The sequence below is a fragment of the Mirounga angustirostris genome, unplaced genomic scaffold (assembly GCF_029215605.1).
Source record: "Mirounga angustirostris isolate CCGP_5_RB_7025 unplaced genomic scaffold, mMirAng1.0.hap1 SCAF_6, whole genome shotgun sequence".
NCBI lineage: Eukaryota > Metazoa > Chordata > Mammalia > Carnivora > Phocidae > Mirounga > Mirounga angustirostris.
The window spans coordinates 126,680,148-126,694,502 of NW_026991714.1; the positions used below are offsets into that span (position 1 = coordinate 126,680,148).

Below are 14,355 nucleotides of genomic sequence, written 5' to 3' on the forward strand. Positions count from 1 at the left end.
CAGTGCAGCCGCCTCTCAGCCTAAGGAAGAACTGCAGAGGAGACGGCTCTGGCTAAAGCTACTCATAGGGCATCCATGGTGCTCAGCCTCTGGCGGTATGGACAGAGCATCTGCAACTGAGGGAGAGGACAGACCCCTAAGACCTAAAGATAAGTTCCCCAGCAGAGGAAGAGAGGAAGCCCGGATGAAAAGAGACAACTGGGAGAAGAGAAGGCGAGAGCCTGGGAGTGCTGTAAAAGGCAATAAAGGCTGGCATATAGGAAAATAAGAGGTGTTTGGGGGAAATCTGATATGCTCCGAAGGGTATGAATGCTCTCAGTGGGACAGGGCTGTGAGATGCATTTAAGATGCCTCAGAGTTTAAACCTGGTGATGAACTTAAAGGGTTAGGAGTTAGGTTAGGGTTCAAATAGAGAAGCTGAACCGTGAGCAGCTTTGGGATGTTGCTAGCACGAATGGGTAAGCAATTTGGAAACTTGTGTAACTTCATGATAGGCTAGCAGTCAGAAGTATGTCTGTGAGGAAGGGTTAAATATTTTTTCAAAGGATATCGACACATACATATATGCTCTTACGGTTTTCAACAGATGAGAGTACTAAACAATGTTATGCCCGGCATACATTATTTTGGAAGTTGGCAAGGGTCACTTGGGATCCCTCCTCCGTGAACACTTGTATTTCTGAGTTTTTCAAGTGCTGCTTCCTACCACCCACTCTCGGAGATCAAGCAGTCCCTCCTTAAGTTGAAACGCAGGGACACCATGGTGGGGCGCTGTGACAAGCACTGAGCCCACAGGATGAGACTGGTCTGAATTCGAACCACAGCGCCACCACTAACTATGAGGCTCTGGGCCAACCTCGGCTTTCCCGTCCGTCCAACGTGGCCAATGTGGAAGATTAGAAAAAATGCTCAAAGACCCAGCACGTTGTTTGACAAGTAGTAAGTGCTCAGTTAATTATAATTATGGTCACCATCTAACTCTTCTAGTTCCTTCAACTCCTGGGAAGGTTCAGCCACCTCTCTTTTTCTCTATCTACACTTTCTTTTTAAAGAAACTTTTAAAAGTAATCTCATTAAATGTCGTGGCTTTAAATAATGTCTTTGTGCTGCCAAAATGTATTTGTCACTAACAAATGTCTCCAGCCCTCACCTCTCCCCTGAACTCCGGGGCTGTTATCAAACTGCCTAAGCAACACTTGCACCTGGACGTCTTACGGGCACAACATGACCAAAACTGAGCTCCTGACTTCTGCCCCGTCCCACCTCCCCCAGCAGCCAGCGTCTCCTGCTGTCTTCACCATGAATTGAGAAATGACTGGCAACTCCAGTCCTTCCAGTTGTCCAACCTCAGGGTCATCCTTGACTCTTCTCCTTCTCTCACACCTCACGCCCAACCCACCAGCAAGTCCTACAGGCTCGGACTCAAAATGTCCCCAGAACCATGTGCTCCCATGATCTTCAGTCTACTGTCCTGGTCCAGGCCGCCCAGAGGGACTCTGTAACGTTGTAAGTCAGATCTTACCACTGCCCTGCTCAAAACCTTCCCGTGGCTTCTCGTCTTACTCTCAACAATGAATCATAAAACCCACACCTTCGCTCTAGCTGAACTGACCTCCTTGCCATTCCTCAAATACTAGATGCACTCTTGTCCGCGCTGTCCCGTCTGCCAGAGACAATTCTCCTCACCCCAAAAATGGCTTGGCTGGCTTCCTACAATCATTCGGCTCTTCGCTCAAATGTCACTTTTCAGTGAGGTCTTCCCTGATTCCATAGCTTCTTCTGCCTTCTAATACCTATTTATATTTCTACTCATTTACTGTTTGTCTCTCCCCACGAGGGCAGAGATCACTGCTCGAAATACAGCAGGAGCCCAATATTTGCTGCATCAATGACTGCCCTAGAGTCTTCCTGGGTCTTGCTATGTCTGGGAAAGTGAAGGGTAGGAGGCGGTGCACTCAGGCAGCCGCGTGGTGGCAGGAACGCTCACAGCTGAAGGTTCCATGCTAGCGGGAGGCTGGTAGTTTCCCTGGGTCCTGCAAAGCCTCAGTGAAATCTGAAACCGATACTTAAAATCCCTGGATCTATTCCATTTTCTCCACCCTTCTGCCCAGAGCTGAGGGTGAGGAAATGTTCCCGAAGCCACACTACAAAGTTAAGAATGGTGGGGGTGCCTAGGTGGCTCAGTCGTTAAGCGTCTGCCTTCGGCTCAGGTCATGGTCTCAGGATCCTGGGATCGAGCCCGACATCAGGCTCCCTGCTCCATGGGAAGCCTGCTTCTCCCTCTCCTATTCCCACTGCTTGTGTTCCCTCTCTCTCTGTCAAATAAATAAAATCTTTAAAAAAAAAAAAAAAAAAAAGAGGGGCGCCTGGGTGGCTCAGTCGTTAAGCGTCTGCCTTCGGCTCAGGTCATGATCCCAGGGTCCTGGGATCGAGCCCCGCATTGGGCTCCCTGCTCCACGGGAAGCCTGCTTCTCCTTCTCCCACTCCCCCCCCCCCCGCCCCACTTGTGTTCCCTCTCTCGCTGTGTCTCTGTCAAATAAATAAAATCTTTAAAAAAAAAAAGTGATTCACGTTAATTATAACTAAGTTAACCATTTCAAGCTACATTTCTTGACGTACATTGAAATACCTATCGTAAAAAGAAAACTAGTTTCAGTCCTGAACTAACATAGATTATTAATGCCTTCTGACTCTGGTTGTTGTTTTATTTTATTTTGGTTGCTGTTTTATACCAAGATAAAATCCATTACAAGTAACTGAGCTAATTTTTACTGAGCCAACACCCTGAACCAGATGTTACAAGTCAAGGATACTTGCTTTTTTCTTATGTACTGACAAACCAGAAAGATAGATTATGATTCCTTTCACATAAATGTTTATATCTTGAAAGACCACAAAATGTTTTGGCTATTTAACTCCATTATCTTTTTACTAGTTTGAGAATGAATTTTTAATACCTGAGGCATTCCAAGGAATCTTCAGAATAACAAATTGCTTCCATATGTAGAAAAACTAGACTTTCCAATTTTAAAAATGTCTAGACTATTATATATCACTTCAGTATAAAGATGTTATTGTTCCATATCAGTAACTTTCCAACTTGTTAATTGAATGGCTCTCTTTAGTGGGCCTTAGATCTCACTCAGTATCTTGCTGAAAATGGTCTGTTCCTAAAAGCATGTTCTGATTTGATTTGCAACAGTCTTGTAAAATTACCCTGAGAGTTTCTCTGGTCAACATTCCTCTTGACGTTACCTTAAAGGGAAGAGCAGCTTAGGAACAAGGTTCCTGATGTGGAAGAGGCTGGCTGTACACTTGGCCGTCTACTGCACTGATTCAGGACAGTGGGGTTCTTGCCCATAATGAAGTAACTACGGCCATGAGTCAGAGGCAGCAAGGCAAATAGTGTGGTTAAATACAGAGGTATAGTTGCTGAGTAAAGAAATGAATGTAGTTGTCACTTTGAGGCACGTGATCCTCTCCTAGAGATAGAACAAAACTATTATATGCTGAAATAAGATTCTCTCAGGGCTACAGGATATAGTCCCAATTAGGGGGTCTAAAAGTGACATGTACTGGTATATATATACAATGGAATATTACCATCAAAAAGAATGAAATCTTAACCATTTGCAATGACATGGATGGAGCTAGAGGGTATTATGCTAAGCAAAATAAGTCAGTCAGAGAAAGACCAATATCGTATGATTTCACTTATATGTGGAATTTAAGAAACAAAACAGATGAACACAGGGGAAGGGGAAAAAAAGAGAGGGAAGCAAACCCTAAGAGACTCTTAACTACAGAAAACAAACTAAGGGTTGATGGAGGGAGGTGGTGGGGGGATGGGCTGAATGTGCGATGGGGATTAAGAAGGGCATTTGTGATGAGCACAGGGTGTTGTATGTGAGTGATAAATCACTAAATTCTACACCTGAAACCAATTTTACCATGTACGTTAAGTAACTTGAATTTAAATAAAAACTACAAATAAATCATAAAAAATAAAAAATCAATAAATAACTAAACAAAAGTATGTACTGGGAAATGTGAAAACCTGTGGATTAACCCTACATGTTTCCACTGCTCTGGAAGTCAACCGATTTATCAAATTTGAAGCTACTGTGTCTTAGATATAGACCTTAGCTTATTAACCAGCAACTCATTTTGACTAGAAGCTCTTTGAGGGCAGAGAGCACATCTGTGTTTATTACCCTCCCCTTAGCACAGTGCCTGGCACAGCAAAAACTCAACAAACATTTGCTGGGTGAATGAGTGACTGAACTGAATGTCATCCTGAAGGCTGCAAAATGGCATTTCATTCCCCAATACTCTATAATCAGAGACACCTCCTACTACCCTCCACTATTCTACCCTGACTCTACGTGTTAACTCCAAATTTAAAACTCCAAATTCTCTGGTTGGCTTATATAAATAATGGCTTATCTAAAACCATCAGGGCTTCGTGGGGCGCCTGGTTGGCTCAGTCAGTTAAGCGTCTGCCTTCAGCTCAGGTCATGATCCCAGGGGTCCTGCAATCAATGGAGCCCCCCCATCGCATCGGGCTCCCTGCTCAGTGGGGAGCCTGCTTCTCCTTCTCCCTCTGCCCCTCCCCACTGCTGGTGCACGTGTTCTCTCTCTCAAATAAATAAATAAAATCTTTAAAAAAATAATAAAACTGTCGGGGTTTTTTTTTTTTTAAAGATTTTATTTATTTATTTGACAGAAAGAGAGACAGCGAGAGAGGGAACACAAGCAGGGGGAGTGGGAGAGGGAGAAGCAGGCTTCCCACGGAGCAGGGAGCCCGATGCGGGGCTTGATCCCAGGACCCCGGGATCATGACCCGAGCCGAAGGCAGATGCTTAACGACTGAGCCACCCAGGTACCCTGGGGCTTTTCATTTCTAATAATTGAAGTTTGGGTTATTTGGGCGATCCTCTCACAGAAAAAAAGTTTAGAAAGTTGGAGGAAATATAAAAAAAATCTCAAAGCTATCAATACACTGACAAGATGGAAGTGCACTATTCAAAACCAAAGGAAAACTGAAATCCAGACAGGTAAATAACTACAGAAATGGCACCACCCCGGGGCATCTGCCCAGAAAACAGAACTTTTGTTTCAATGGCCCTCTCAGGAGAAGTGGTCACAAACTCAAAGCCTAGGGCCTGTCCAAGGTGAGAAGTCTAAAAAGAGACCTTTTTCTAGAATAAGCTAAGATTCCAAAGGACTACTGAGAATGCATCAGAATTAGACCAGCCCTCTTGCAAAATTACAGTTGGGGTTCCAGTATCCAGGTCATCCGCGGAATTTTAAGCCTTGAAATTAGTTTTAGGTAATTGAACTGAGACTGCGTAGTGCTCCCCTGTGGGAATTCCTTCTCAGCGTTTCTTGGGAAATGCATATGTCTTTCTGGATCCGAAGAAAAATCAGTCAAGAAAGTGGAACACAAGAGGAAATACTGTAATTCTCCTGTGAGAATAAAGCCTAGAAATAAACGTAGACGCATTTCAGGTTCGAAGTAATCCACCAATGTCAAGTTGAAAGCAAGAGCAGAAAATACACACAAAGTAAAAGATTAAGGTTGACCAGGATGAGAGTAACAGGAGAGAAGTGACCAGGATCTAATCAGTTAGTTTGGCTTGTAGCTGTTGCTATGCTAGGAGTGTGTTTATAAGTGTTTGCGTTCGTGGCCCTGCATGCTGCTGACAGTGAGTCATTCCTGCAAATCAAATCAATGTTAATAAGCTTATTTGTACAGCACATTTTTTTACAAATCTTAGAAAGTGACTGTTCAAGAAATATCAAGTTTTAGGGGCACCTCGGTGGCTCAGTTGATTAAACGTCTGCCTTCGGCTCAGTTCATGACCCCAGGGTCCTGGGATCGAGCCCCGCATCGGGCTCCCTGCTCAGCCTGCTTCTCCCTCTGCCTGCCGCTCCCCTTGCTTGTGCTCGCTCTCTTGCTCACTCTCTCTCTCGAATAAATAAAATCTTAAAAAAAATCAAGTTTTAGAAGCAAAGTAAGTCCTTCAACTGGCAATCCTGATAAATGATTCTGTGTAGTGTTAAATCTTGCTCAGAGCGGTGAATAACGTTCCATTATCTGAATACTTGAAACCAAAAATGTTTGCCCAGTGTTCTCCAGGGTTTAACATTTGCCAAAGGTTCATAGTTAAATATATATATTTATATATTAAATTCATGTATATTTATATATTTAATTTATATATAAATTAAAATACTGTAATAGAAGATTATAGAGATGTGAATATTAATATTGAATCATTATGCTGTACACCTGAAACTAATATAAAATGTGTATCAGTTATACCTCAATAAAAAAAATTTTAAGAATATTGTCAATATGGTCTAAATTTTGATTTAGCAAAAGCAATATTGATTTCAACAGCAAAGTAAAAATCAGAGCAAGTACACAAAATATTTTCATTGTCAAAAAAGAAAATGAGCTTACACGAAGCAACATGCACCCTAAAAGCCCCATCTAAAAATGCTTTTAGATACATTCTTCAACCAACATCAATCTAAGATGAAAACTCTCTCCTTTGCCTCGAATACTAACAAAACAAAGATCAATCCTATCAGGGCAACTAAAGCTTTGTGTATTTAAAATCTTGTTTTAAGAATAACTTTTCAACGCTAATTGTGGTATTATTTTACAATTTTGAAATTATTTTTAACTGTTATTTTATGTTAATACTTCCTTCTGATGTTCTCAAATGTTTACTGTCATATTTATTGTCTGATTTTGATAAATATTCTATAGTTATGTAAGACTTTAAGGTAAGGGGAAGCTGAGTAAAGGGTATATAAGAACTTCAATTTTTTGCAACTTTTCTATAGATCTTAAATTACTTTACATTAAAAAATAAAAATTATTTTAAAGATGTTATTTATTTGAGAGAGAGAGAGCACGAGCAGGAGGGGCAGAGGGAGAGGTAGAGAGAATCTCATGCAGACTCCATGCCGAGCGAGGAGCCTAACGCGGGGCTCAAACTCACGACCCTAAGATCAAGAGTCTCATGCCCTACCAACTGAGCCAGCCAGACACCCCTAAAAGTACCATTATTGAGAAATTCCCACTACCTGGAATTTGAGACACTTTTGTTCTGCCCCCTGCATATCTCATGCAAGAACAGTTTATGAGTATATCCCAAAACTTACAAGTACAGAAAGCGGTGGAAGATCCTGGAACCTGCTATGGCTTTGGGGATGTAGAACTGAGCTGACATTCCCTTAGAATTCCTTTTCAGATACTGACATCATCAAGGTATCTGACAATCCCCCAGGACTTCAGGTACTCATCTTCAGTCATCATTTTTTTTAATGCCACTTTATTTCTTAAGTAAACCCTACCCCGCAATGTGGGGCTCAAGCTCACTGACCCCAAGACCAAGAGCTGCATGCTCTGCCGACCGAGCCAGCCAGGCGCCCCTACAGGATCCCTCTCGGAGGACGTGCCTCGGCGCTCATCCTCACGCTTCGCCTTGAGGGTAACTGCTGCTGCTGGCCCCGCTCAGCGCCGTGACCCAGGGGCTCAGTGGCCTAGCTCTTCCCTCATTCATCACACCAAATTTGCTCCAGGACCCCCTCCTGCTGGCCCGCCTCTGAGTCTGCAGTCCCTCAGACCTGCGCCCACTTGCAGAGCAGGCCTCTCCTGAGCATACTTCAGAGAGAAGTCTCCTCTCTTTAATACCGTCTGCTCTCCAGCTTTCAGAAAATGACTCCATCTCTGGCCTTCCCAGAATACTCTTTCTCGTTGGAATTTATTTTTCCAGTCACGTAGAGTGGCCTGAAGCAGAGGGGGAGGGAAGCGTGTGGACCTGGCCTGCCATTCTCCTGCTTTTATTTCTCATTAGCATCCTGTAGGCCCTGCATCCACAGATCAGTCTGTGGCGTGCTTTCTTTCCTGACGACACGTGGGCTCGCAGCTCTCTGGCACACCTGCCCAAAGTGACACGGCCGTGTTGGCCTTGGGCCCTAGTCTTCTGTTGCCTTGCTTTCTGCCTTTTTCCTCTAGAAATTATTTCTCATGGGAGTTTGGTGAAGACGAACAAAGTCCCCTGAAGCTGGTCGCTCCTCAAGTATGGGACAGAATTAGAATTTCTGAACGTGCAAGGTGGGAAGCAGTCAACAGTAGTAGTTAAAAACCGGAGCTCCCAGCTCCTTCAGGTAAGCTACTCCATCTCTACAAATCTTATCTGCGTCATCTATCAAGCAGCCATGTGAATTATCCCAGTGTGTGTAGGGTGGCTGGGAAGATAATCTGTGCAAGCAAATGGTACCAAGTCCTTATTACAAACAAGTTAATAATTGTTAGCTCTTTACTATTGCAACCTGGTCCTTCGGGTGTCTGGGTGGTTCAGTCGGCTAAGCGTCTGCCTTCGGCTCAGGTCATAATCCCAGGGCCTTGGGCTAGAGCCCCGCGTTGGGCTCCCTGTTTAGCAGGGAGTCTCCTTCTCCCTCTGCTTCTCCCCCTGGCTTGTGCTCTCTCTCTCTCACTCTCTCTCTCAAATAAATAAAATCTCTAACAAAACCTAGTCCTTAAACCACAAAGATGTCAGATGTGGTTTTTCTCATGAATCTTAGCCTGGCAGTCTTTAGTCCTTACTAGAGGCCAGTTATGGAGATCATTGTATTCAGGGACTTCCCACCTGCAGGCCTGCTATGGATGCTTTAGCATAACAGGACGGATAAATGTCCATGAGGTTTGAGCTGCTCTATCTGGTCACAGGATGTATCGAGACAGAGCAGTCGAATTGTGGTGACAAGGTAAGAAATGAGGTAATGAAAAAGCAAATCAGTCTTTGTCAAAGATGGTAACATCTCCCTTAAAAACATGGGGAGGCCATTACATGGACTGGTGGATGTCAAGAAACGCGTATCTATTATTTCCCCGTCACTTACCTCTGAGTTGCTGGAGTTCCATATTCAAACTTTCAATGTTGCTCTCATAGAACTCAAGATCCTCGAGGGTCTCTTCCCTTAATGATTCGTCTTGCTTTTCCTCCAGCATTAAGTCTAGCTCTTCTTGAGCCCTGCTACCCACATCCAAGTCCTGTTCCATTTCCTGAACCCTCACCAATACTAAGGGACACTGGGAAGTCTGGTCCAAAGTCTGGTCCACACTCTCAGGGCCCTCCTTCTCCGGCATCTCACAGCTCAGACGGGTACAGGTTAGGAGCCTGGGGGATCCTGGAGTCCCCCGATGCTGTGCCGAGGGAGGCAGGGGAGCGGGGCGAGAGGGTCGCATCGTCAAGGGCGGTTCAGGTTTCAGGTTCTGGTCAAGAAGCACGTGGGGAGAAGCGGATGCTGGAGTACAGGGACGCGGTGGCGGGGGCCTTAGGGCCTTCCTCCTCTCAGGCAGCTCCTGCTGGCTGGTTAGCTTTGAGGAACCTCGGACAATGTCCTTCTCCGAGTTAAAGTCCATGATTGAAAAGTGGCGCAAAATTTTATCTGGTTCTAGGCCAGGCCCTGACAAGCTCTTTTCAAACTCTATCAGCTGTTGTGTCAACTTTGAATCCAGGTCAGTGTTGCCTTCTCCGTGTAAAAGTGCCATGGCTTCGGCTGCAAACACCTTGTCTTGCAGACCAGGCCTCATGTCTGATCCCTCTGGTGCAGAACAAAAGCTGGAGACGTTTGCTTTGGGCATGTGGTGCTTTATAGCACATCTTGCCACGCCCTGGAGCAGAGAGCTCAACTGGCTGGGTGTGACTACCCGAGGGCCTAGAAGACAGGAGCCACCATGAGGAGGCAGCCCTGGCTTCTGAAGGGTTTTTGGTGGAGAGGACATTCCTCTGGGAGGTAGGCTGGAGTTGTCTTTAGTCCTTGCTTCAAAGGGAAGAGGGCCAGCGTACTGCTCTGAGCTTCGGTGGCCCCCTCCTGCTGTAGAGTAATATTGGTGTTTCTGCAGTCTGGGAGGAAAAGGTACCTGAGGTTGGGAAGAAACCCCATTGACTATCTCTGAAGGATCCTCTGCAGAAGAGTCTTTGGCAAGAGGCTGTTCGTGCCCCAGGCCTGGGCTTCTTGGGGCACCCCCTGAGAGGCCTTCATCCCGATGAGAGTTTTTGTTTACTTCATACTCAGAAGTCAGATGCTCCAGGGGAGAAGCAGATGTCTCAGAAATAACACAGTTGGACTTCTCTGCTTTATACTCAGGAGATTCAGGTTTTCTTCCCTCCACCACCAAGGAGTTCTCTGAACAACCCAAAGAAGGGTCAGGGATCTCAGTAGGGCTGCTTTCCTGTGGAGGATCCATGGTCTCCTCTGCTCTTGTTTTAGAAAATAGCTTTACAAATCGGTAAGGAAAGATGCCTGTCCTGCCCTTCAGTGATCCTTCTAGCCACCCATCTTCCAGCGTTCCCAGAATTCGGATTTTATCGCCTACCTCAAAATCCAACTCATTCGGCTCCAGGGCCTGGAATCTGTAGAGGGCAATTCCATAAGTCCCCGGCTGCTCCTCATCCTCTTCCGGCCCCCTCTCGTCTTCTCCTGTAGGGATCTCTTCTTCACCATTAATAACGCAGTCGTCGTGATTTCCAGAACTTACCAACTCATCCACAGTCCTCAGGGGCCCCAAAAGCTCTACAAAACCTTCGGGAAAAATGCCTCTTCGACCCTCTAATTCCCCTTCAAACCAGCCTGGCTCAGGAACTCCAATAATGGTAATCACATCCCCTTCTCTGAAGTCCAGCTCCTCGTCCAGCTGGGCCGAAAGCCCCATCAGCGCCCGCGCTTGTCCCATTGAGTACTCAGGAATCTGGAGCGAGGTGCTCTGTGGGCACCAGCAACGACTCTGTGAGGAGAGGCAGAGCTCCCGAACACACGACGATGGGAAGCAGCCCCGGGCACCCCAGCAGCTTCGGCCCTGCAGCCAGCCGGCCGTGGGGGCACCATCGAGAATCACTAGGTCACCTAAAGAAAGACAAGCAAAGACAACGACCTGAGTCATCACCCCAAAAGAACACTGCCATAACTAATAGTGCAACTCATCGTTTTAAACATCTATCAGATTCAGGGAAATATAACTCTGGAGTTTTAAGGGCATAATACTTCTGACAATTTAGCGAATTTCGACAATTTAGTGACAACACAGTGCACAGTCCTGTAAACCAGTGCTTTTCAACACATGGTGCGTGGAATCCTGGGGGAGCTCCAAGATCCTTTCAGAGACTCTGTGAAGTCCAAACTATATTTTCTTCAGAGACTTTATATATTTCAGTTAAAACAAAATATCACAGTCGATTGAATATAAATACAGATATGAGCATTTAGCTTCCTTCTATTAAAGCAAATATTTTTTAAAGATTTTATTTATTTGAGATGGAGAGCAAGAGCAGGGGCAGAGGGAGAAGACGTGGGACTTGATCCTAGGACCCTGAGATCATGACCTGAGCTGAAGGCAAACAATTGACCAACTGAACCACCCAGGTGCCCCTATTAAAGCAAATATTAAAGAGATTTGCAAAAATGTAAACCAATGATATTCTTCCTACTAAATTTTTTTGTTTAGAAAATTACTTTTCATTAAAAATATGCTATTTATGTGGGCGCATGGGTGGCTCAGTTGGTTGGGCGACTGCCTTAGGCTCAGGTCATGATCCTGGAGTCCCAGGATCGAGTCCTGCATCGGGCTCCCTGCTCAGCAGGGGGTCTGCTTCTCCCTCTGACCCTCCCCCCTCTCATGCTCTCTCTCTCTCTCATTCTCTCTCAAATAAATAAAATCTTTAAAAAACTATGCTATTTACGTTAATATATAACAGGTTTTAAAAAATGAATTGATAAATATTTTTTAAATTTCTGTTTTAACAGCAGATATTGCAAATATCAATAGACTCACGTAAGCAAGAGCTCTTTAGGGTTTCAATAACTTTTAAGAGTATAAAGGGCTCCTGGGACCAAAAAAGTTTGAAAAATGCCACTATAAACAATGTTCTTACAGTTTGTGTCATTGGATTAGTTTATAAATGATAAAGAATATATACATGTCCATTATAATCCTTTGAACAGATGCATCCGATCTCTCACACTAACTTTTATTCAACATCAAATACAGAACAATGAAAGAAGTCTTCAGGAATGGTTTCTTTCTTTAAAGATGTATTTATTTATTTATTTGAGAGAGAGAGAGAGTGAGCGTGCATGAGCGAGAGGGGCAGAGGGAGAGGGAGGGAATCTCAAGCAGACTCCACAATGAGCTAGGAGCCCGGATCAGGGCTCGATCCCACAACCCTGAGATCAGGAGGACGCTCAACCAACTGTGCCACCCAGGCAACCCCTCAGGAATGGTTTCTTTGTTGGAGGTACAGGGTGTGGGCAACAAGCTTTTCATTTACTTCCTCCAGAGGCCTTTTTGAACTATCCTTACCCTGACAATACATTATATCGAAATCTTAAGTGTGTTCTAGCAATCAGTACTTTTGTGGGTTTTTTTTAAGATTTTATTTATTTATTTGAGAGAGAGAGAGAGCATGTGTACCCGCACAAGTTGGGGGGGAAGGGTAGAGGGAGAGGAAGAAGCAGATTCCCCACTGAGCAGGGGGCCCAGCTTGGGGCTGGATCCCAGGACCCGGGGATCATGACCTGAGCGGAAAACGGATGCTTAACCGACTGAGCCACCCAGGCGCCCCAGTACTTTTGTTTTGGAAAATAGTTCCAATATCGATGTTTCAGGTTAACCTGACAAAATATAAGCTGAACAGTTAGCATATGTCTTACTGTTGAAGAAGGTGAGGTAAAGAAAGGATAGGGCACAGTGATTCTGGAAAAAAATCAAGTTAAAATTCAGTCTTAGAGGATTTGCCCCAACTTAAAGAATTACTCTATAGTTCTGTACTACATTGTTTTATAACAAACTCTTAATTATCTGATAATGAACTGTTCGTTTTGTGGATTATCAGTTTCAACCTTTTTTAAACTTCCCTCTTACTTGACACCTAGTCAACTTTACTTTCATCAGCAGAGGTAATCAAGGAACGCAACCAGCCTAAGTAAAATAAGAGCAGGACAGCAAAGCACCTAAGTCATGTAAGTCATTTTATAGTCAAGCATATTTTGAAACTGGATTATCTTTTAGGTATCAGCTTGCATGCTCTTGATTAACAAATTAACAAATAGATTAACAAATTGAGTCTGTCCTATCTTCCCACCAAGTGAATTACATATTCCTCAATGGCAGGTACCACTTCTCTTTTGTATTTCGTGAATCGAATACAATGCCTTTTGCATAGCAAGAATTCAATGTCCATTTGATAAAGACAACGATTCTCCAACTCCAACTCCCAAATAAATTAATTATATCTTCCCTCCAAAACTCGCTTCAAGCTGCTAGCTTCCCTTTTCTCTCTAATATCCTCTTACAAGCCTTTTAAAAAAAAATATTTTATTTATTTCAGCGCAAACGAGTGAGAGAATGAGACAGTAAGAGAGAGAGAGAGCAAGCAAGCATGAGCAGGGGGTAAGGGGAAAGGGAGAAGCAGACTCCCACTGAGCAGGGAGCCCAACACAGGGCTCATCCCAGGACTCCAGAGATCATGACCTTGAGCCAAAGCCTGACACTTAACCAATTGAGCCACCCAGGCACTCCTCCTTCTAATATCTTCTTGCAGAAATTATTTCCCCTCATTACTCGTTCTTGCTACCACCCTAGTCCAACAATCATCATCTCACTCTCTTAAACCTTGCCCCAGACTTTGTCTCTTCCAGTCTCCTCCCAATGATTCATGCCAAACTAATGTGATAAATGTACCAATTTTACCATATCCCTCCCCTGCTCAAACTTTTCTCTCGAGGCATGAAGGCGTCTTCCTACTCCCATAGAATTCTTCTCTAAAAATCCTATTCTTATTAACTAAAGTAGATTTTTTTTAAAAAGTTTGCTCCGGACACTCTCTAAAGAGGTTTAATTACTCAACTACCAAAAGACTATTTTTATGTTTTTACCTCAGTGCAACCTGGCATCTACTGCCAGTCATACGCCCTCCCCAACGGCTACCCCAGCCAGCCAATATTATCTCACCTATGAGACCCTATTTCACACAAGGGCACTTTCATTAGCTCCTATACAAGTCTGTCTATCTGAAACCCTAGCATACTTTTCTAAAGGACGTTAGAAACCCACATTCACCTTGGCCATCTGTAGCCTACTAACGAAATGATTATTTCATCACTCATTTTGACACTTGTATTTTCACCGACTACACAGCACCTAACGTAAGCTTTTGCGCTTGGTGGTAGGCACCCTATTCATTTTCACTGATTTGATATGTTTTACTTAGAAATTCTTGAGAAACAGGGTCTTGGCCCTCTATTTCTATATTTCTTTCATTTATGATTCAATAT

The 14,355-nt window shown here is 44.1% G+C and overlaps 1 protein-coding gene across 6 annotated transcripts in view; it reads right to left on the reverse strand.

Annotated features, from left to right (window-relative positions):
* The window catches only part of DNMBP (dynamin binding protein), a 105,256-nt gene that overhangs the window by 48,447 nt on the left and 42,454 nt on the right, over nucleotides 1-14,355 (reverse strand). For all 6 annotated transcript variants that reach the window (XM_054508334.2, XM_045878603.3, XM_045878605.2 and 3 more), the window contains one exon: nucleotides 8,923-10,929. In XM_054508334.2, the coding sequence (XP_054364309.1) occupies nucleotides 8,923-10,929 (2,007 nt within the window). The remainder of the gene's footprint in view (nucleotides 1-8,922; nucleotides 10,930-14,355) is intronic.